The sequence below is a fragment of the Emiliania huxleyi genome, assembly GCF_000372725.1.
Source record: "Emiliania huxleyi CCMP1516 unplaced genomic scaffold EMIHUscaffold_43, whole genome shotgun sequence".
Taxonomy (NCBI): Eukaryota; Haptophyta; order Isochrysidales; family Noelaerhabdaceae; genus Emiliania; species Emiliania huxleyi.
This window is the reverse complement of record NW_005198751.1, coordinates 41,825-64,735: the sequence shown is the minus strand read 5'-3', so window position 1 is coordinate 64,735 and position 22,911 is coordinate 41,825. Positions and strand designations below refer to the sequence as shown.

At 65.9% G+C, this 22,911-nt stretch overlaps 2 protein-coding genes across 2 annotated transcripts; one reads left to right on the top strand and one right to left on the bottom strand.

Moving 5' to 3' along the window:
• Nucleotides 1–1,888: 1,888 nt before the first annotated feature.
• Nucleotides 1,889–21,338, bottom strand: Lhcf41 (light harvesting protein). Its single transcript, XM_005769111.1, has 3 exons — nucleotides 21,284–21,338; nucleotides 20,597–21,214; nucleotides 1,889–2,595 (listed from the first exon to the last, which is right to left on the bottom strand). Exons 1-2 carry the CDS (start codon nucleotides 21,329–21,331, stop codon nucleotides 20,597–20,599), a joined length of 666 nt encoding a protein of 221 aa, XP_005769168.1. The 5' UTR covers nucleotides 21,332–21,338; the 3' UTR covers nucleotides 1,889–2,595.
• A 617-nt stretch (nucleotides 21,339–21,955) lies between these two features.
• On the top strand, nucleotides 21,956–22,738 carry EMIHUDRAFT_210242 (hypothetical protein; the record flags this gene model as incomplete). Its single annotated transcript, XM_005769110.1, has 4 exons — nucleotides 21,956–22,007; nucleotides 22,108–22,176; nucleotides 22,477–22,502; nucleotides 22,694–22,738. 4 exons carry the CDS (start codon nucleotides 21,956–21,958, stop codon nucleotides 22,736–22,738), a joined length of 192 nt encoding a protein of 63 aa, XP_005769167.1.
• Nucleotides 22,739–22,911: the final 173 nt, after the last annotated feature.

Genomic DNA, 22,911 nt, shown 5'->3' with positions numbered 1-22,911 from the left:
AACCACGCCTCACTGCTTTTCGCTGCGCATGCTCTGTGCGTGTGATGCACGCCCTGTGAGCGGGGCGGGGTGCGCACTGTTGGCTCGTGCCACACGCTGATGATTGCCTGCCTCGCGCCGTCGGACGCCGCGGCCGACGAGAACGCGCCCCGCAATAGATGGATGAATCGTACCACACGCGCACTGCAACACGATATTCGCCAATTCGGCGAGCCGATCCGCTAGTGCCTCTTCACATGGCGCCCACTCGATCGCAGGCATCGACGCTAGCATACGCCGCTCGCGCACGCGCAATCACAAACGCGCCGCTCGTCAACACCGACCCACGCGCGGCAGCGGTTGCAAGGCTACAGCGGGAGGTGGCATCGCTGCGGGGCGAGGTGGCGCGGCTTGTGAAGCTAGTGAGACTCGGCGGCGGTGATCCCGGCGTCCCGCTTGTCGCCTCGACGCGGGCTGCACAAGATCCGCTGGCTAAGCCGTCACCTTGCGGGTCGGCCGCGCAGAGGGGCGGGGACAGGGACGATCGTAGTGCGGGCCCACGCCCTTTCTACCTGTCGCCCTCCATTGAACCGGGCCAGGAGGTGGCTTGTGACGGGATGGCGGCGGACGCGGCAGAAGCGGTGCAAGCGGGGCTCGAGATCGCCCGACAGCTCGCCGACACAAACGGCCGTTTGCGTACCGCCTTTGACGCGCTCGATGCTGACTGCAACGAGGCGCATCTCTGTGCTTTCACTCGCCATCCGCCCTCAACTTCGCTCCGATACGTCCCGTGCCTTTGAAGGTGCGTAGAGCTCATGCAACATTGATGACGGAAAACGACGAGCTGCGCGAACGCCTCTCGCTCTTCGAGCTTTCCCTCGCGATGGAGTCGTATGCTGTCGCTCCACCGGATTCGCTGACGGCCCAGATCCAAACGCAGCTACGTGCGGCTGCGCTCGAGGTCTGGCCATCGGTCGCTGCGGCAGCTCATCGTGCGGTGCCGTGAGCACCTATTTTCTCATCACTAGGCGATCAAGCTTCGCCAAGAGAATGCTGAACTGCACGACCATCTCGCTCGAACCCCGGGGGCCGTTCAAACGCCGCGTGCCGTGGCACCTCAAACCATGGCCAGACGACAGCGCTCGAATGCGACGCGAAATGCTCCGACCGGGAAGTGTCGATCTCCGGCAGCAGCGCCGGTGCCCGCGGCCCTCGCGCTTCCTGTTGCCGACGCGCCTGCACGGCACGTCCTCTCAACCACGGGCAGCATGCACCAAACGATGCGGGCGCCGATGAGTGCGGGGCCATATCTGGAGGCGCACGGGGTGATGAGCAGCTGTGGAAGCTCGCGCACACCCTCCACTCTCGAGGAGCTAGATGAGCTCTCGGCGCGTCATCGTTTTGTTTTGTCCTTGAGGCACCGCCCAGCGTTTGCGCCCTTCTACCCGCTATGCGAAACTTCTTGTAGGTGCTGCTTCGCAAGAAGGCTGCCCTGAAAGCCGCCGAGCGCCCAGCGACCGCAACTGTGGGGGCGAAGTCGTTCGGCCCGTGAGGTGACGCCCACGCCCTGACCAGCGGGGTGAGCCGTGGACCCCGGCGTTGCGCGAGGTATGTACGCGGGGGGTTCGGTCCCTCGGCGCCGCGCTCTCAGTGGGAATGGGAGCCGATCTCTCGTCACACCGCAAGGGCTGGCGCCCAGGCTCGAGGCTGGCGCCACCGGCGCCGGGGCGTCGTTTTGTGATGATATGTGATGTCGTGTCTGTTCGTGAGCACGCGGTACGGTACCGCTATCGTTAGGCTACGGCACGCAATATCTATCTCATATCTTAAGAACTCCGTATCAAGTATTTTGCTCCGAAGTGTATCATATCGTGTTTTTGTATTTTGAGGATGAGAGGTCTCGCCAAGATCACGTAACCCTATTCACATAGTCCTCATCACCAAAATAAGAGCCTCAGCACGAGATCTCAGCGTTGCAACACGGGGTGGGCTGGCGGTCTAGAAGTCGGGCAGGCCGTAGACGGTGCCCCAGGTGGCGTGGGTGACGGCCTCCTGTGCGAGGAAGCCAGCGGCGGCGATCATGGCGAGGCGGGCGTGGGCGAGCTCCTTCTCCTGCATGAGCTTGAACTCGTCGGCGGACAGGTCCTTGGAGAAGCCGAGCGGGTCGAAGCCCAGGTCGCCCGGGGTGTAGCCCGGCCGCAGCGCCGTCTCCGCCTTGAGCTTCTCGCCGTCGAGCTCACGGAAGGCGATGTTGATGCGCGCCGCCTCGGCGGCGGCGATGCCGCCGCCCATCACCACCCAGAGCCAGACCGGCAGCTGGGGGATCTGGTCGATAGCCGGGCCGCCGTCGCCCGAGAAGAGCGGGTGGAACTTCTCCTGCACGAGGAAGCCGAGCGACGCGAGCATGCCGACGCGGCCGTGCGTGAGCTCGGCCTCGCGGTAGCGGTTGACCTCGAGCTCGGACTTGCCCTCGAGGAAGCCGGCCGGGTCCCAGTTCAGCTCGGAGCCGCCGAGCGCGTTGAAGTTGCCGGGCAGGCCGTACGCGAAGGCCGGGGCCTTCTTGGGCGCCGACGCCTTGGCGCCGAAGAGCATGGTCGGCTGGACGCGCGACGGGACCTGCGGACGAGAGGGCGGGCGGCGTCGGCGGGGCGGCGCGCGGGCGGGGGAGGTGGGCCGGGCGCGCGCCGACGCGACGCCGTGGAAGGAGGTGGACTGCAGCGAGAGGGAGAGCATGCTTGCGGTTTTCGGAAGTGTCCGAGCGCCTTCCCGAATCTAGGCGCTGATGCGGGGCACGTGACGGGAGGTTTGCGCGACTCTTCCGTGCTCAGAAACGGAGAAGGGAGAAGGCTAGTCTACCTCGGATTCCGGCCCCTCGTTGGGACCGGTCATTTCATATTGGACCGGTCACTTGAGCGGTCACCTTCCGACCGACTCGAAGCGGTCGTTTTCCGAAAGAGGCTCAGGGGGGAGCAGCCTTAATCCCCCCAACCGGTCATTTCCCGACGCCCACGGTGGCGAAGCGGTCACCTTCCGATCAAAAAAGGCGGTAGTGATCTGATCACCCGAATACCACGTTCGGATCGCTCCTCATCGCAAACCCTTGTCAGCAGTTCACCCTCGTCCCTCGGGGGGAGAGAGACTCTCTCTCTCTCTCTCTCTCTCCCTCGGGTGTGTTCGTAAGAGCTACATACACTGGAAAAAACGTTACAAAAGTCTACGTCGCAAGGAAAGCAGCGTCGATACCAAGCAGCGTCGATACCAAGCAGCGTCGATACCCAATGGCGCGAATACCGCGGCCAGGCGGACATCGTCCTCGATAGCTTCGACGGAAAAGTGCCTCTCCATGATCTCATGACCCTGCTAGTCAGGCGGCCAACGGTGTACGACCGAGCGTTGAAAGTACACGGCGTGGCGTAAGCTCGCGGCGTGCTCGGCAGCGTGTTATCATTACATCAAATACCCCGCCCGAGAAGTGGTACCCAGATGGCGACGAGGCGGAATTTGTGGGTGAGATGTTGCGCGACATCATCACATCGTCGGGAGGTGTGACGCGTTTTTTGAGTAGAACTAAAGCTCGTTTTAAGCACTAATACTGGGACAGCCGGTGGGCGGTGCTGCGGGCGGACGCGCTCGACATCTCTCTCGAGCGGTGGCGCGGACATGGGACAGCGGGCGCCGCATCACATTTAGTACCATTCCACTAATTGAGCATTGTGTAGAGTGCACTGTATTACACTCCTCATACTCACCTCTACACTGCACCCGCTTCGCTTGGTGTTCTTACCGGCAGTTCGGTCACACCGGCTCGTCCTATCCCGCCCCACCCACCTCTCGCTACCGTGCTCGCTCGTAGCACGGAGCTCAGCGAAGATCAACGGCCGAGGTCGCACCGCGCGCCTCCGCCGCGAGGAGCTCGGCCTTGGCGCGAGTCTGCAGCGACTGAAAGCGGGCCACGACCGCCCAGAGCGAGTTGGCGAGCACCGGCCGCGACTTGGCCTCGTCGGTCATGTCCTTCGCGATAGACATGAGCCAGCGCACCTCCTTGTTGACCAGCTCCCGCTCCTTGTCGCGCGACTGATATCCCTTGCGCTGCGACGCACGCACGTACTTAATGTCGCCCGTGGCGATGGCGAGGGCCTTCTCGAGCTCGACCTTCTCCCGCTCTATCTACCAGCGCTTGTAGAGAGCGGAGCGAGGTCAGAGGCGGCGACAAAATTTCAACACAACAAGTTCACAGCAGATTTCTCGCGGCCTTCCACAAGTTGGCGCTCTCATCCATCGTCTGTGAGATGCTTGGCGACGGGATGATGCATGCAATCATCAGCATGCTCGGAGGCGGGTCGCTGGAAGGGCCCGCCACCGAGGACGAGCGCGCGTCCCTCTCCACTCTCCTCCAAAGCGAGAGTGCGGCAAGCATCAATGGCGCGAGGTTTCGCGAAATCCTAGCGGTGCACTGCGCGAGGCTTGCGGCGCTGCTCCGCCAGCTTGAGGTGGCTCTGCCTCCCGAGCTCGTCACCGCCATTGTCGAGCGTGCGGCGTCAGTGGAATCCGCCGACTTGACGCTGTGTGGCGGCGGCGGCGGCGGTGATCCTCCGTGTCACGGGCTGCGACGGCATCACCACGCCATACAGTGGGGTGCGGGAGGAGGCAGCACCGCGCTCGTCACTTGCGCTCGCTGCGCCAGAGTCGTGACGGCGAGCTACATTCCGCGCGTCCTGCCAGAGACGGGCGGTGGCTGGTATGCGCTGCGGAAAGTCACCGTCACCGCTGGCGAGGCGTCCTTCAAGCAGTGCCGTCACTTTATGCTTGAGCAGGCTGGCAACGTTGGCGAGCGGTCAACACCGGACCCGTCCTGCGCCGTTCGCCATCGGTACTCGGGGCTGCACTCCTTCCGCACCGTCGTGGCATCTGAGTGGGTCTTGCGCGGCCGAGTCAGCTACGAGGTGGAGCTGGCGCGGCTGTGCTCTCTCTCCGCGCCGCCCGCAGTTGCAGTCGGGTGTGTCACGCCGACGTGCAACGTAAACTCCGACACCGCGTGGGCGCCCGGCTCCCGCTGCTGGGAAGGCGCGTGGGGCTTCTGCGTCGAGGGCACGGGCGCCTCCACCTTTCACGAGATTCGCGCCCTCAGCCAGTCGCAACGTGCCTCGCGTGGCGGCAGGACGAGTGGGGGAGAGTGGGGTGTGTGGGAGGAGCCGGACCTAGAGGTTCGCTCTGGCGACGTGCTCGTCGTGACCATCGACGCGACGCGGCGCGCCCTCGGGCTGCAGATGACGCGGCACGGCGCCGCGGTGGGAACGGCCCGGCTGCTGCCGCTGAACACAGAGCCAGTGGAAGGGGAGGAGGAGCCGCTGGCTCTTGCCGTCGGCCTCAAGTATGCGAACGACAGCATCCGCCTGACGCGTAAAGAGGCAACAGGCAGGGCGGAGCGCGACTGGGAGCCCGGAGCGGCCGGGTGACTTTTCGTCATTAGTGTGCAGTCACCCCCGCCCCCCCCTCTCTCTGCGAGTGCGTGCGTGCTGCGCCCCGTGGGTGTCCCGACTGCGACTCTGGTCTCGCTGTGCGGCCCGCGCAGTCCGACGCGACGTCGGGCGGACTGGAGGAGAGAGAAGGTTACATGTACACAACACATGCACAACGTGCGCCCGCGGCGCGAGAGAGCCCCGAGACCCTCTGCGCGAGTCCGTCAGAGCCGTATACACATATGTGTAAAGCGTAACGGTGCTACGTAAAGCCGTGTGTGTGTAATGCTAATGGGCGTGTGTGGAGAGAGATGGATCCTGGATTGGCATTCATTTTGCACATTGGGATGTATGTGTATGCCACACACACCCCACTCCCCACACGCACACTGCATAGTGCAACACAGTGCTGTGTGAGCTCAGAGGAAAAGGGGGCGGCACAGAGCCACACAGACACACGGACTATGAAGTTGAAGATGGATCCACAGCCACGCACGACGCACGTAAAATCGTCATCTCGCAGCATGTCTTCGCTCGCATTACACAAGCGTATCCGACGCTACTGTATCTCCCCTGTGAGAAGAGTCAGAGAAGAGTGTCTTGGCCGTTTAACCTTCCATGGCCTTGTACGCATCCGCTGCCTCGCCCTGCCCATCAACGACGACCTTCGCCTTCCATTTGTGTCCTCGGCCGGCGCGGAACAAAAAGGCGATGGCCAGCGAGGCGGACGCCACGACGAGGATGACGACGAGGGACCCGGCCTAGTGGACAACCGTGGTGCGCTGAGATGCATGCGCGCCGAGTCAGCTTGAGCCGTGATGAGTGGGACTGCCGCTGATGCGCTCGCGATGGACGTGCCGCGCTCCAGCCCCTGCGCCAGCATCGGCGTCGGCAAGGCGCCGCTGAGGCCGAGCCAACGCTTAATGTGCTGAAGCTCCACATGGCGCGCCTCCCGCACACTCAACGGATCATCCGGGTGCGCAAACATCAGGTCAAGGTGGTGTGCGCCCTCGGGAATGATGACCGCCACCACCGTCTCCGACACGCTCGAGAGGACGCCGATTGCGGACCAGGGGTCGTACAGCCCGTTGGACAAGACAATGTTGGAGGCCTGCTTCAGCGCCTCCATGCCGCCAAGCCAGTCGGCGACCCGGGTGGGATTCGGCTCCACGCCCCACTTCTCGCGACACCTCTTGTGGATGTAGGACATGTTGTACGCTTCGTCGGGGTGGAAAGGCAGGAACATATCGTTCACGCCGTCGCGCGAAAAGTAGGTTTCTTGTGGCATCATCTCGGTGCAAAAGAGGTAGTCCCACAGCCCGTCCTGCTCCGGGTCGTCGTGGACAGCCTGCAGGCTGTAGCATGACTCTTGCTTGGATGCGTTTGTGTACACGGACGCCCCCTGCCCCAGCGCCGTGAGCAGCGCTTCGCCGCTGAGGCTGGGCGTGGCGAGGGCGCCGCCGCACGCCACGCGCCAAGGAAACGTCGGCATGAGTATATCCGGCTTTGGCGTGAGGTAGTTGGAGGGGTAGGGGAAGTTGCCCATTGCCATGTTGTCGAATGCAAAGAGCAGAAAGATGTACAAGTCGTTGATGTCAAAGCTGGTCGAGCAAAGCGAGAGGAGGCGCGCCAGACTCTGCCGCCCCGCAGCCGTCTTTCCCACGCGTATGAGCTCGTCGAAGCCGCGGCGGATGTTTTCTCGGCACGCGGGTGCCGCCCCTGCGTCCGGCGAGGCATCGCGTGTGACCACGCGCCAAAAGCCGCCACCGTCGAGGGGCTCGTCGCCGTCAAAGCCAGCCTGCAGCGTGCATCGGCAGGATGCTTGAGCGTCGGGAACAGGAATGGACGCCGAGAGGGACGCCGAGAGGGACGCCGAGAGGGACGCCGAGAGGGACGCCGTGTTGGGCAGGGACGTCCCGCACGAAAGCTGCGATTGGTGCCGACGCGGCGATGGCGCCGACGACCACGTCCGGGTAGAGCTGCCGCATCCAGCAGGCCAGCATACCGCCGTACGACCCGCCGAAGACGACCACCTTGGCGTCTGCGAGGCCGCTCGCTCGCGTCTTGATGTGCAGCGTCAGGAGCCTCGCGTAGTCGGCGAGCGCTTGCTCCGCGGAAAGAAACCGCAAGCGCCCCGGCGGTTGGCCGTCGCTGAGCGGCTGCGACTTACCCCAGTAGCGGTGCTCGGCAAACACCAGCAATGCGCCACCCACCTCGGCCGCGGTCTCCCACATCAGTCCCGTCGCATTGACGTATTTATCCACGGCAGCCTCGTTGCCCGCGTAAAAGTAAACCGGCCCTCCTGGTTTGTAGAGTCCGGCGCAGACATAGTAGCGCTACGTGGGCGAGGCGGCAGTGAGTCGCCAATCTGCGTGCGGGCGTGCCGATGCCACAGGTCCAGGCGCGGACCTGTGTGTAGTGGGCAGAGGAGGCGTTCATGTGATCGACCAGCTGCTCCGAATAGAACTTCTCGGAGCAGTTCTGCGTGCCACACAGTGCGGAATCCAAATCCTTTGGCCCGACTAGCTGCATGTGCCAATGGACCGCGCATCCTGCTCCTCGAACGCGCTGCACGCCGCCTTCAAAGACGGCGCTGCGGACGCAACAGTGCTTGCGCTGATCGAGTCGCAGCCTGAGCTTCTGATCCAGGCGGACGACTCGTGGGAGCGCTGGCTGCCTCTGCACCACGCTGCCCGCTGGGGCGCGGCGGTGGCGGTGGTGGAGGCTGCCGTCGCGGCGTGCCCCGAGGCGGCCAAGGTGGCCTCGCGTGGCGGCTACGAGCCGCTCCACCTAGCTGCCATGGGTGGACAGCTTGGCGTGTGTCGGGCGCTGCTGGCGGTCTATCCAGAGGGCGCCTTCAAGAAGGACTCGCACGGGCGCACGCCGCTCGTGGAGGCGAGGGAGGGCGGCCACGTCGAGATCGAGGAGCTCATCCTCTCGCTGCCTGGCGCACGAGAGGCGGACTCGGCGGAGGCGGCGTTGCGCGAGAGGGAGCGAGAGGAGCTGCTCGGGGCCGAGGCGGCGGCTGCGGAAGGGGAGGCTCCTGAGGAGGAGGAGGAGGAGGAGGAGGAGGAGGAGGAGGAGGAGAGCACTCTCTCCTCCGCGCGAGCGCTCGCCGGGCGGATGCTGCGCGCCGCGTCCTCGCTCTGGTGGCGCGAGGAGGAGCCGGAGGAGGAGCACGCGCTCTCCAAGCAGGCGCTGTCGGGGGCGTCGTGGAAGAGGGGCGTGTGGTGGGGACGTCGTGGACGTGTCTCGGACCTGTCCGTAGGCGCTCGCGGGCTACTTTGTCGAGCGGGCGAGCCACACCCCGCTCCGGCGGACTAACCCAGCTCGGGCAATCTCGAGTCCTCTTTGAGTAGGCGAGGCACATCCCGCTCCGGCTCGCCCGCAACGAGCGGCGCCTCCTCCGGCGGCAGAGTGGGGGGAGGACCAGCGCCACGTCCTTGACGCGTCGATGGCGCGTCCCGCAGGCGGATGCTCCGGCTGGTCGAGTCGGTTCTCTCCATCTCGCGCTACACAGACGCGGTGGACGCGCCGCGGCTCGCGGGCTCCGCCAAGCGGAGGCAGCTGCAGATGCGCGAGTTCGACTCCGTCTTCACCGCGATCGTCCTCTGCTGCGACTACGTCAAGGGGCAGGAGCTGGCGGCGCGACAGACCTCGAGCCGCGACTACGGGGTGCTCCTCCAGACCATCTTCGAGACGGCGCGCCGCTACAAGATCATCAACCCCGAGAAGATGGGCGACACGTACGCGAAGCTCGTCTACCTTCTCCAGGACGCAGCCGCGCCGTGGGCAGAGGAGCACCTCGAGTTCTCGCCCGTGGCGCCCATCCGGACCGTGCACGCGAGGCTCGAGGAGCTCGGCGCCGCCGACATGCTCTCCGACCCGCTCATCGCGACCGCGACGCAGACCATCGCGCCGGAGCCGGGCAAGGCGCGCTACACGATCGAGCGCGAGATCAAGGCGAAGGAGCGCGCCATCGAGACGCTCGCCGCGCGATACCGCGGCGCCGCCTGCGAGCCGGACGAGCTGCGGCGCTGCATCTACTCGATCGGAGACAACCACGCCTACCTCTACCAGGCCCGCGACCCAGTCGACCGCGTCATCTCGCTGCTCCTCTCCCACTTCGGCGGCGAGGGCGGCGCGGGCGAGGGCGGCGCGGGCGAGGGCGGCGCGGGCGGCGGCTCTCTCGCGATCGAGCTCGGGCGGGAGGGGGCTCGGCTCACGCACTCGCACGCGCGGCAGCACGCTTTTGTGCTGCAGACGCTCACGCTGTGGCGCGAGATTGCGAACGACATGTTCCGGCTGTGGCACCTCGCCGAGCAGGACCTGCTCGACCCGAGCAACCCGTACGAGCAGCGCGACACGGGGCAGGGGCTGCAGCGCGTGCAGGAGGCGCCGCGCACTCGCGCCGCGCTGCTCGAGCTGCTGCGCGCGACGCAGCTCAAGGCGAGCGGAGGGTGGGTGGGCTCGTCGCTGGTGCACCTGGGCGACTCGAACGTCCCAAACGCGCTGCTCTTCATCGACAAGTACTCGCAGGTGGAGCACATCCTCAACCCGCTCCTCGCCACCCTCGACGCGCTCCCGAAGCTGCACGCCGACGACCAAAAGATCGGCGCCTGGATCGACGCGACCTTTGGCGGCGTGCGCGCGCTCACGCGCGCCATCCTGCGCGACTTCTTCCGCTTCGCCTTTGACGGCTCGGGCGGCGACAACTTTTTCGACGCCGGGTCCTGCATCGACGGCCGACTCACGTCGGCGTGGAACTGGTGCTCGCAGCTGCCGGAGAAGCCCTTCTACATCGTCTTCACCCTGGCCGGCTTCACCTCGTTTGACGGAAGCCTTGGCGGGAGCTGAGCCTGAGGACAGTCGCATCTCAGGGGAGAATCGCCTTCACAGGTCGCGGCCCGGAGGCTGCTGCTTGCAGCTGGGTGCTTGCTAACTTTTCACGCCACCTTTCTAAATAATAAAGAAGAAACGGCGCCTGACAATTCTTTTCCTTCGCGGCAACGCGATGGCGGCAAGGCCTCAATGCGCGCCCGCCTATACCCTATAGTATACGCTATAGGCTATAGCTGAGGCTAGTCGATCGCGTGTACGAGGTGTTCGAGCAGCACAGCAAGCCTGTAGATCACACCACCGTTGCAGCAGCGCTAGGGGAGTCGCATCAATCTGCAGTCCGGTCTGCATTGACTATCGCTCGTGAGCGCTGGCGTGAACAACATCCTGACGCCATGCCGTCCTCGAAAGAGGCACTCGCTGCCGTGAAGGAGCTGATGCAGCAAAGGGGATCCATGTACCTCAGCAACAAGAAAATTCACGAGGCGTTGCTGCCTCAGCTGCCGGGTCTCACCTTCGGTCAAGTGCGGCGAGCTGCGGCGCGCGTGCGCGATCCACAACGGGCTGTCACAACTTACGGGCAAGAGATCCCGGTGTGGGAAGCGTCGCAGCGTGCCTATGTCTTTCCTTCAACCGGCGAACATGTTGCAGGCGACCAGTGGTCAACTCCCACTAAAGGCCAAGCAGGCCGAACCATGCGGCATCACGTAGCATGTGGGCGGCTAAACGAACAAGCTAACCAAGCTCTCCTACCAAAGCGTACACTGGAGAGAGAGAAAAACTACACTGGCACTAGATGCGTCCTGGCATCGGGAGGGTCCGCCTAAGAGGAAGTACGTTCGTAAGAACTGATACATGTACTTTGTGCGTGGAGCGTCTTCCCCTTTTGCGCAGCAACATTTAAATTTCATGGCCCTCCAAATTTCGGAGCGTAGCCCGTAGCGGAGTGAGTGGGCCCCGAGTTTGAAAAAGGCGACGGACGCTTGCGTCCTAGCCTCCAACAACGCCTCCCCGGCGCAGAGGGGCCCCCGGAGGGACGCTCAACCGCTCCACGCCACCCCGCTTGCGGCGGTCCTATTCCCAGCTTGCGCCGCCGCACTTGGAGCACTTGGAGTGCAGTCATTAACCGCACATCCAGGGCCGGGGAGCTCAGAAGCGCACCCAGCGGGCCGGATGATTGGCATCGGGTTACGGGCTAGAGAGCCCTAGCCCCGGGGGTGCGCGTTCGCAGGGCAAGGGCCTTAAAGTAACCACGGGTCTCCGAGGGTTGGCCCCGCGTACCGGGTTTCCCCTTAACTGCAGGACGCCCCCTCTACTCGGAGCTAATGAACACCACACTGCACGCCCCACACCGCAGGCACTTGAGTGGACCCCCCGCATGAGGGCTCACCCCCCGTCCTCCCAGGGTTCCGACCCCCCTTGATTCGTTCTCTTGCTCGTCTCACGAGCGTCATGCGACGGCCGGTGTGGCCGTTTCCCTCGTTGTTGGTGTCGCTTCCTCCGCTGCCGCCCTTCATCTCCGCCAGCTTCTCCCGGCTCCACCGCTTTCGAGGGCGTCGACGGCCCGGCCGACTACCACGTCCGGCCGGAGCCCGTAGCGCCCTGCACGGCGGGGCCTCGTGACCTACATCGATGTAGATAAAGAAACCACACTGCGCAGTGCACACACCACGAGATATGGCTGGATGAGCCTTCGGCCAGACGCTGTGCTCTAGCTGGTCGCTGCGTGTCACCATCCGGCTCGCACCCGCCGCCACTCCCGCCTCGTACGGCGAGAGGGCGTCCGCATCAACCAGGATGTATGCCGCCGCCAGGCGCGGTCTCGCCTCCGGCGGGATGTCATGCGCCTCTCCCACCTTCGCCGCCCGGACGTGGATGTCGCGCCGGAGGCGGGTGGGGAAGGCCGCTCCGCATATGCAGGCGTAGTCGAACTCACCAGGGGTCCTCCTAACGCCCACCCACCCGTCGGCTGCGGGGCCTTCCAACCCCGCCAATGCGTCCGTATAGTGATCCCCGAGGACGGTGCCGGCCCTTCCGAGCGTACACTGGCCACCGTTGACGCACGGGCAGACGGTCGGCGCTCTCGGGCAGTCTATCTCGAGGCTGGTCGCCCCCTCCCCCCCCCCGAGTGTCTGTAGGTGTCTCGCCATCGCAAACGCCGCTGCCGATAGAAGGGTAGAGACGGCGTCTTCCGTCTGCGGCGCCGGGGCCTCCGTCGTTCTCCTCGTCACCCTCGCCCTCGATTATGCCTTACCACCCAAGACTGCTTTCAGACGCTTACGCCAATTTCCGCTCAACCTGCGCAAATCGTGACCCCCAGAACTCGTGATACCCGAGGAGTCTCGAGCTTCAGTTGGCGAATCATGCCGCTCTCGGCACAGAAGCAGCGCGAGCGCCGCGCCGCGCAGCGCGCTGCCGAGGCTCAGGACGCGGCTCGCGGGCAGCGCAACCGCCCGGCGCCGAGCCGGTGCTAGGCCGCCTCCGCTGCGCCTGCTTCCTTGCGCGCCGCTGGACGTCGGCCGAGAAGACCGCTTCCCTCTGGGGACCCGACTCCGCGAAGATCGCGCGCGCGTCGTGAGTGGCGGCGCGCGCGCGATCTCCGTTCCCGGGCACGCCGGTCGCAGTGGCATGGGCTCCCAGGCTCAAAAGCGCTCCCGCCAACAGCGAGCGAGCGCCGCCGCTGCTCCTCCTCCCGCCGCCGCTCACCGAGACTCGGTGCCGCCGTTCTCGCCGCCGCCGCCGCCGCCGCCGCCGCCGCCGCCGCCGCCGCCGCCGCCGCCTCGCGCCTCGCCTCCGTCACCGCCGCCCTCCATCTCGCAGCGGCGCGTCCCTCTCTGATATGGCGCGGGCGCCTCGCTCACCGGCGCCTCGCCGCCGCCCCCCCCCCTTCTCGCGCCGCTCCGCTCGTGGCCGCCGCCTCCCCTGTCAATCCCGCCGCCTCCCCTGTCATCCCGCCGCCCGCACCACCGCCGCCACCGCCTCGCGCCTCGCCGCCGCCGCCACCGACCGCCCTCCCGCCTGCGCCGCTGAGCGCGGTGCAGGGGGCGAGCCCCCGCTGCGCAGCCTCACCGCAGTGCACTGCGCTCTCCGCGCCTCTGACGATTAGTGAGGAGGTGTTGCACAGCATGGAGCTCCTCAGCTAGAGTGAAATGCTCCCGCGCGAGTATGTTTGCCGCAGGCTGGCCAGATCGGACGCGTGGAGGGAGTCTAGGATGGGGAGAGAGGGAGGGGTAGAGGATTGGTTGGTGAACAGTCTGTCTGTGTCTAGGTTAGAGAGCAAAAGGGATAGAGGGAAGAAGGGAGGGAGGGGCGTTTCGTTCTAAATTGATGAGAGGACTAGCACTTCACCGCCCGCACACTGCCGCCCATCCCTCCAAACGGGCTTCTTGGGTGGAAAGAGATGCCACCGGCGGCGTGTCCGGTTGCTCAAAACGGTTCTGGTTTTTCAACCGGGAAGCCGCTCCGGGCACCGCGCTCCAGGGTCCGCGAACAATGGAGGGCTTCCTCCTGCGCGCGCTCAAAGGGCTCAAGCGCGACCGCGCGATGCAAGAGATCCGGAGCAAGCTGCGCGGCCGCAGCCTCCTCCTCCGACGGGGCGCACGCGGCCGCCCCGCACGGCACAGCGCGCCGGCGGCACCGGTGCGCACGCCCGGAGCGGCGAAACGGTCGTCGCGACGAGCCAAACCGGTCGCCAGCCCCGCACAGATGCAGGAGCAGCACCGGTGCGCCAGCCCTCGCTGCCACCAGCCACCACCGCAGCGCCTGACGGGTCTGCCCCGCCGCAGGCTGTGGGAGGCCTATGCGTCGGCCGCGGTTGCTGCTCTGCCATCGACGGAGCTGCGCGCGCTCGCGGCCTTGTGCGCCGAGATGGACCGACACGGCTCCTTCATGGCTGTCGTCGCCAGCCGCTGCCCATCCCACGTCGGGATCGAGGGCCACGTCCTCGGCGAGACGAGCAGGACGTTCCGGCTGCTCGGCGCGTCCGGCAAGCCCGTCACGGTGCTGAAGCCGGGCGCCACATTCCGCATGCAGCTGCCCGCGGCTGCGCGGGCAGGGGTGCCGCCAGCGCTGCACCTCGACGGCTCGCAGCTCCTCTGGCCGAGCGACAGCAAGAGGTGACGGCGCATATTCGTAGAAGGGACAGTGACTCCCGGTTCATCCCGGGACAGTTGTGCACGTGGCCGTCTTCTCATGGTGTGTCTGTCTGCCTTTCCTCGCTCCGGTCTCTGCGTGACGTGTGTGTGTGTGTGTGTGTGTGTGTGTGTGTGTGTGTGTGTGTGTGTGTGTGTGTGTGTGTGTGTGTGTGTGTGTGTGTGTGTGTGTGTGTGTGTGTGTGTGTGTGTGTGTGTGTGTGTGTGTGTGTGTGTGCCGTTCCCTTTTGAACCTTTGCATGTTGTGTCGAGTGTTGATCGCGCGAAGAGCGAGACTCGTTTTCGGTTTTGTCCGCTCCGCGGACCGCGCCGGGGCCTCCGGGCCCGGGCTGCCCCTCTTCCGCTGGCGGGCTTCGCAGCATTCCCAGCCCCTTTGACCGAAAGTCCTTTTTGGAAGCCAAAGACCCACAAGAACGGGCCCTTCTGCCTTGACGCCCTCTTGCGCCATTCGGCGCGTCTCGGCCGGCCGTGATTGAGTTGTTAGCGAGAAAAAGGCGTCGTAACGGTTCCCAGGTGACCTGCCATCCTGCCGGCTCTCATTTGCGCGACCCCGCGCGCCCCTAAAGCTCCGCGGCGTGGCCTCCGCAGGCGCTCCCCTCGCCTCGAGGCAGTCGCGAGGATCGGCAATGGTGAATCCGAACTCGAGGGACGCGCGAGGTTGGCCGAGAGCAACAGCGACAAATGTCAACACGCTCGCCTCCACCGCCGCGAGTTTCGGGAGAGGCGGCGGCGGCAAACCGCCGCCGCCTCTCTCCTCCTCTGCCAATGCCGCCGCCAACCAGCCAGCCGCCGCCTTCGCAGCCACCGCCGCCCTCACTCCAAGCTCGCAGCCCGCCCGCCCGCCCGCCCGCCGCCTCTCCCCCACCGTCAATTCCACCGCCCACAGCCCGCCACCCTCACGGCCGCGCCTCCCCCGCCGCGCCGCGCCCAGCTGCGTAAAAATACATGCACATGGACATGAACTCTACTACATACACAGAGGGAACGTACAAGCTGTAGGTGCAACGTACTCTACTACTCACAGTCCATGCTGTCGTCCGAGTACCGGGCGCCCCAATTTGCTCACCATCGCGGCGCGGGCGTTGGCATCATGGTCCATGCGGTACTTGTACCAGCGTCCCTTCAGAAGGACGCGCTGCACAGCCATCCAGCGGGTCCAGTACTGGCAGTACTGCGCGTAGGAGATGACCTTCCCGTCGGCGATGCCGAGGTCGATCTGCAGCATGATCTCGTGCGCGGTGATGCGCGAGGAGTGGCTGCTCAATAGCCGGTTTGTGTATGGTCTCGTCCATGATGCGCAGCCCCGGCTGCTTAGCAACCTCCAGCGGGTACTTGGAGTCCCCGCTGAGGCGGTACGTCTCAGTCGACCGAGGCAGCACGCGCGACGCGGCGGCGGGGTAGGGGGTCTTGCGCGGGGAACCCCCCTCCCCGCCCTTCTGCTGCCGCGACGCTGCCGCGTTCTCCTTCTCCTCCGCGGGAGCCGAGTCGGCTGGGCTTTGCGCGCCGCCAGCTGCCGCCGGAGAGGGTCCCGCGCCCCGTGCGCCGTCCGAGCCCGACGCGGCTGCCGTCCGCGCCGGCGCCGCCTCCGGCTGCACCGGCGTGAGTGGCGGGCGCGCTGGCGGCAGATCGGCGGCAGGTGGCGTCGCTTGCGGTGGCCGCGGCTCTGCCTCAACGCGGGCCTGCTTGGGCGTTCCGTCAGACGCCTCGGGGTCAAACACCCGCTTCGATGGGCCACGTGCCCGCGGCGGAACGACGCGGGGCTGGCACGGCACGCCGGCGTCACGAAAGGCGCATGCGCAGGGATAGGCATAGCCATCACCACGTCCTGCCCGTAGCCGCAGGTCCCGGGCGAAGCTGCGTCCAGCTGCATTGGCATGGGCGTCACCGACACCACGGGGATCCCAAAGGGGCAGCGCGGGGGGGCAGGTGTACTGGGCAACATCTCCAGAGGCTTTGCTCCTCCCTCCCCTTGGAGTCTACCTGCCCGGCGGCGCCGCCGAGCAAAGGCGGCGCTTATGATCAAATGCGGCGGCAGACGGCCGGACGAGCGGCGATCGGACAATCGGACGATGTACCGCCGGACGGACGGCGCGAGGCCACGCTCGTCGACGTTGCCTCGTGCCGTCCGTGCGGCCGCCGCACAGCGCCAAACAGCAGCAGCTGTTGTGCCTTGTGTGGTGGGTGTTTAGTTTTGGTGATTTTTCCTATGCAGCTGTAATCCACACGCGCACGCGCTGGCCGCCAACCCGACACGTATCATGGACTAACGCTTGCCGACAGCTGTGAGACGAGACATGCGACATGGGCATGCGGCGAGTCGCGTCTCGCGAGACACACAGTCAAACAGAGAGAGAGACACAAGCAAGACGCTACAGCGGGTTCTCTGGCACTGCAGTCGACCATTCGCTCAGCTCTGCGGGCGAGGGCGGCTGGGTCTCCAGCGGCACCCACCCTCGCGAGAGGACATACTTGCGCGCGCCGGCGGCGGGGTCCAAGTCGGGCGGCGCCTCGACTGAGGCGCCAGCGACAGGGGTCGAGTTGTTGAAGACGGTGACGGGGACACGCAGCGTCAGAGTCTGCACCGCCGGCTCAAACTCGATGAACTGGGCAGTATTGAAGGGGTGGCCGCGGGCTCCTGCCACACCGAGCTCATCGCTCGCTCGCAGCGCCTGCGCGTCCGCTGGCGAGAGGGGCGTGGGGCAAACCTTGGCGAAGCGGTAAGCCACCTTGCTCGTGCCGTAGAGCTGGACAGCGAGGAAGCCGACCACGCGCTGAAAGTCGAAGTCGTCGCGGAAGTAGTAGCGAAAGATGACTCGCGACGTGTCCGCCATGTCGCTGCCCTTGCCAGAGCGAAGGTGCATCACGTCCCAAAAGGGGAGAGCCATGGCGAGGGTCACCGGAAAGTTCTCTAAGTGCCACACAAAGGGGTCGAGCTTGGCGGTGCTCTTGCTGATCATGTGGATGAACTGCTCCTGTGGGCGGGGTGGTACATGATGCTGAGTGAGGGATGGGGTGGTGAAGGGGGGGGGGGGGGGGGATGGTGCGGGTGATGGTGTGGGGGTGGGGGGGCGGCGGCGGCGGCTGCGGCGCACCAGCAGGTCTTGGTGGCACTTCCGGCAGGTGGGCTCGCGCCGGAGGGCGGGAAGCAAGAGCGAGCGCTCGAGCGCGCGCGACTCGCGTGCCGAGGGCTGCCGCGGCGCCACGAGCATGCCCTCGCTCAGGTAGAGCTCGTGCGTCCGCACGCTGTAGGTGCCCTGCGCGCACGAGACGTTGAGAGCCATCGGCGGCGCCACCGAGACACCGTCGTAGAGCACGGCGTTGCACGAGCACTCGACCGGGATGTCGGTGTGCACGAGCGAGCCAGGCCGCTGGCCGTACGGGCGCTTGTCCAGCGGGAGCGCAAGCATCGCCGCGCTCCGGTCGTCGGTGACGCGAGCGATGAGCGTCTCGCCGATCTCGAGCGCGAGGAACCCGCGGATGACCTCGCCGCTGAAGCTCACGCCGCGCATGATCTGCTTAGCGCCGTTGCTGTCGGTGAAGGTGAGGATGCGGACGAGCGCATCGTTCGCCTCAAAGTTTACCACGACACCACTGACGGTGGGGCCGCCGGTAAGAGCGACGGTAGGGATCACTGATCGCCGGCCGTCGCTCGAGGGCGGCGGATACACGGAATCGCTCGTCACGAAGTCGGCGAAGGGCGTGCCGTACAAGGACGGCGGCAGCAGCGAGGAGAGCGGCTCGCCTTGCCGAAAGGGCGTGTACGACACCGGCGCCGACGGCTCGGGCGGCTTCTGTGTACGCGGGGGAGCGATCAGTCAGGTGGGCGGGGCGGCTGGCAGCAGCGCGATGCAACACACACCTTTTTGGTGCCCGCGGTGTACTTGAAGGTGATTGTCCCCAGGATCACTATGCTGCCGAGCTCACTCGGTGCTGTCAGGTCCGCGATGGGCAGCACGCGGGCGGCGTCGGTGACCGACTCCGCGTCGACAGCGCAGGCGTGGTCGGTGAGGAGGCGCGCGTTCGGGTTCACGCGCAAGTACTCCCAGACCTCCTCGCCCACGATGGAGACGATGTCCACGACGGGCCGGATGCGCTTTGCGGGCACGTTCGACTCCTTGTCTCCGTCAGCGTACTCGAGGTCGTACACCTCTTGGCCGCCGCGCCTCTTGCACCCCGTCACAGTTGCCATATACCAGCTCGCCCTGTCCCGCCACTTGCCCTCGACACACGCACCTACATCAAAGCCAGCCGACGCAGCTGCCTCTCCTGCCGCCTCCACCGGCACCGGCACCGCCGCCGCCGATTTGAACGGCAGGAGGTCCTCGTGCGAGTAGGCGTAGAGGATCTCGGCGGTCTGCTGATTGTGAGATCCGCCCGCCTCGTAGAACGTACGCAGCAGCACTCCCACTGCCTTGCCGACTGAGCGGGACGAGGGAGCGAGGGGGCGGGGGGTGGAGGGCGGTAACACACACGTGCCGTCGGAGATGGACCGCTAGCACAGGGGTCTCAGGGTGGAGGACTGCCGGCGGGGGCAGAGGAGGCGCCGGCGCTCGGGCGGGCGCGCGCGCCTCGGCCTAACATCTCGTACGCGATGTAGTAGTACGCCTCGCAACCGTAGCGCAGCACTGCTCCGTCCGCGCGGCGCACGATGCAGTTCTCGCCGACCTCCCCCATCATCCCGGATGCCAAGGGCACGGGCATTGAGGCTCGCGTTTGAGTACCAGCTCCGTTCCGGGGCAAAACGGGCCCTTCACGGAGGCCCCTCACGGTGTAACTTCATATGCGAAACCTCCCGGAACTACTCTAACGCAGAGCTGGAGTTCAGGGAGGAAAGTGTCCGTTCGAGCCAGGGGGGGGGAATGCTGCGCTCGGCTCGTCCCGGCTCTCCCCGGCGCGCGTCCTGGGCGCGTGTGTCCCCCGTCCGGCCGGGTCGCTCTGGGGTGGCGCGGGTGCCCCCGGCCCACACCGTGCGCCGCGCAAGCACCAGCAGTCGGCGGAAACGGGGCTCCGGGCCGGCTCCACTAGTCTCCACTAGCACCGGCTTCCCGATCTAACCCGGTCTAACAGAGGGCAGATTTGGAGAGATCTCGAGGAGTACATACAGATAGACCCTCCAACCATCAGAAAACTCCGACCTGATCGGTCGTACTGACCGCCGACAGATCACTCCAGACAGTAGACAGGCCGACGTCTGCACGCGGCCGGCCGGGCGAGAGGCTTGACACGATCCGGCCCTGCGACCCTGACGCTGCTGCTCTAGCTATCAGACATGCGCTGCTGACTGCTGCCACAATGTGCGACGGTGCTGACCCACTTGGCGGCCTTCCCGGTCAGTGGTGAGGCGCAGTTCAGAGCTGTCGATGGCGCGATGGGCGATGCCGCACTGGTCCCACATTGGTGACACGATACCACCAAGTTTGCCGGTCCAAGAGAGAGGCACCGGCGCTGTCCTGAGAAGAGCGTGGTCCCTCTTGACTGCCCATGCGCGCGAGGCTGTGTAGGCATAGCCTCGAGAGTGCCAGCAGCCAATCCGAGGTGACGCGCATTGCGTCAGAAGCGTGCACACGATGGAAGGACACCTTCCTACTGGCCGTAGGATCAGGTCGTCACTGAATGCTGGATACTAAGGCCGCGAGCTATGCAGGTGATCAATTGTGCATCATGGCACGGTCAGCAGCGCCGACAGGCTGTCGCAAGGCGTGATAGCATGGCCGCAAGTACGCCGAATTCCCATGAAAACAAGTAGAAAATCGCCAAAAAAAAAGTCTAAAAATCGGTGCCTGCGGCGGGCCATGGGACCCCATCTCCCCCCCGGGCATGGACACCCTCTGGGCCCCCCGCGCCGGCCCAGAGGCAGAGCCGGGTCGGCGGTGGCGGCCTGGCGCGCCTGGTGTGTCGGCTCGCGGTGTCGCGCGATAGAAAGTGGTGCGCGTGCGTTCATCTGATCTTATCAATCAGCAGGAGCATGTAGGTGAATAAAGCGGCGGTGCACAGACTGCAGAGCCATACACACGCCGCCCACGCCGGTCGCCCGCCCACTCCCGCGCCAGCACAAGCCGCACCTAACTCTCGGATGGCTGAGAGGCGGCGGCGGCGGCGGCGGCAGCGGGGGGGACACACGGCGTTTGGCGGGTCGGTGGACGAGAGGACACGATATCACGCGGGGATCTAGAAGTCGGGCAGGCCGTAGACGGTGCCCCAGGTGGCGTGGGTGACGGCCTCCTGTGCGAGGAAGCCAGCGGCGGCGATCATGGCGAGGCGGGCGTGGGCGAGCTCCTTCTCCTGCATGAGCTTGAACTCGTCGGCGGACAGGTCCTTGGAGAAGCCGAGCGGGTCGAAGCCCAGGTCGCCCGGGGTGTAGCCCGGCCGCAGCGCCGTCTCCGCCTTGAGCTTCTCGCCGTCGAGCTCACGGAAGGCGATGTTGATGCGCGCCGCCTCGGCGGCGGCGATGCCGCCGCCCATCACCACCCAGAGCCAGACCGGCAGCTGGGGGATCTGGTCGATAGCCGGGCCGCCGTCGCCCGAGAAGAGCGGGTGGAACTTCTCCTGCACGAGGAAGCCGAGCGACGCGAGCATGCCGACGCGGCCGTGCGTGAGCTCGGCCTCGCGGTAGCGGTTGACCTCGAGCTCGGACTTGCCCTCGAGGAAGCCGGCCGGGTCCCAGTTCAGCTCGGAGCCGCCGAGCGCGTTGAAGTTGCCGGGCAGGCCGTACGCGAAGGCCGGGGCCTTCTTGGGCGCCGACGCCTTGGCGCCGAAGAGCATGGTCGGCTGGACGCGCGACGGGACCTGCGGACGAGAGGGCGGGCGGCGTCGGCGGGGCGGCGCGCGGGCGGGGGAGGTGGGCCGGGCGCGCGCCGACGCGACGCCGTGGAAGGAGGTGGACTGCAGCGAGAGGGAGAGCATGCTTGCGGTTTTCGGAAGTGTCCGAGCGCCTTCCCGAATCTAGGCGCTGATGCGGGCACGTGACGGGAGGTTTGCGCGACTCTTCCGCGCTCAGAAACGGAGAAGGGAGAAGGCTAGTCTACCTCGGATTCCGGCCCCTCGTTGGGACCGGTCATTTCATATTGGACCGGTCACTTGAGCGGTCACCTTCCGACCGACTCGAAGCGGTCGTTTTCCGAAAGAGGCTCAGGGGGGAGAGAGGCATGCCCAGGGTCAGGCATAGAAGGGGGGTGTTTTTCCGTCCGTCCAATCGTTGGTAGGTTTCGTTGTTGAAGGGGAGGAGCGGGAGAGAGAGAGAGAGAGAGAGAGAGAGAGAGAGAGAGAGAGAGAGAGAGAGAGAGATGGGATGGAGTATGGAGAGAGAGAGAGTGCCCGCGCGGCGGCGTGATGAGCAGCGAGCTCTCGAGGAGAGGGGGCAGCGAAAAAGAAAGAAATAAACAGACAACCCAAGGGAGGATGGCGCGATTTCTTCTTTCCAGTGCCCGCCGCTCCTTTGCCCAGCGTTCCGTGAGCCGCCTGCCACTCCCCGCCCACCTCGCCGTCAGTCAACATACCAACCAAGGACCTCGCGCACGCAGGTGAGACATGGCGCAAGCGGGCGCCACCCTCCAGAACTACAACAACGACCTCGTCCGCTGTGCGCGCCACACTCTTGCCCACGCTGCAAAATCGTCACCGCTGCTGTGCCACAGTGGAGTCGAACAGCAGCGTGACTCGCTGCCTCCCCGTTCGCGCAGGCATCGAGGAGCTGCGAGAGAAGCGCGAGGAGCTAAACCGCTCGGTGGCAGCAGACGAGGAGGAGAAGGGTGCGAGCGTTGCACACACGTTACCGACAGTGCCGCCTTGGCTGCCACCCGCCTGCACCGGGGCTGATGTCGCGTGATTTCCGCCCCCACCGTACTCTGCTCCCTCCCTACGCCCGCTCTCACTTCCGCCGCCCCCCCCCCCCTCGTAGCCAAGATCCAGAACGATCTCCGCATCCTCACGGAACGCCTCGCTCGCATCAACGACAACTTGGCACCAGCCGCCGCCCGCCCGCCGCGACGCGCATACCCATGCTCGCTGGCGCCGCCCCTCCCCCCCCGACTCCGGAACCCCCTTCACAGGCGCGCAAGATAGCGTCTCGCAACGAGTACGACAAGACGATCCAGGAGACCGAGGCGGCCTACGCCAAAATCATGGAGTCGTCGCAGGCATGCCGCGGCCCAGCCCAGAAGAGAGAGTGGGGCCACTGCGGACCAGGGAGACGGACCGAGCACCCTCCCCTCCCCCCTCCCCTCCTCACACCTCTCCCTCCCCCAGACCCTGCTGCACGTGCTCAAGCGCGAGTCCGTCAACCTGCAGAAGAAGAAAGCGCCGTCCGCGTGAGAGTCGCCACTGAGACCAAAGGGGGCGGGCGTGACAGAGCGAGGCTGTGTGAGGGGGACTGGTCGCGCCAAATTGGCTGTTGGCGCTTGGCGCGGTTGGATCCGTGTGTGGCGCAGAGAGCGAGAGCCGTCTCCCGCCCGCGCGGCGTTGGGGGGGGGGGGGGGGGCTCGATA

Coding starts and splice junctions, on each gene's coding strand:
- Lhcf41 (XM_005769111.1), bottom strand. CDS start 21,331: ATGCTCTCCCTCTCGCTGCAGTCCACCTCCTTCCACGGCGTCGCGTCG. Junction 21,215..21,283: donor CCTTCCACGGCGTCGCGTCG/GCGCGCGCCCGG, acceptor TCTCGTCCGCAG/GTCCCGTCGCGCGTCCAGCC.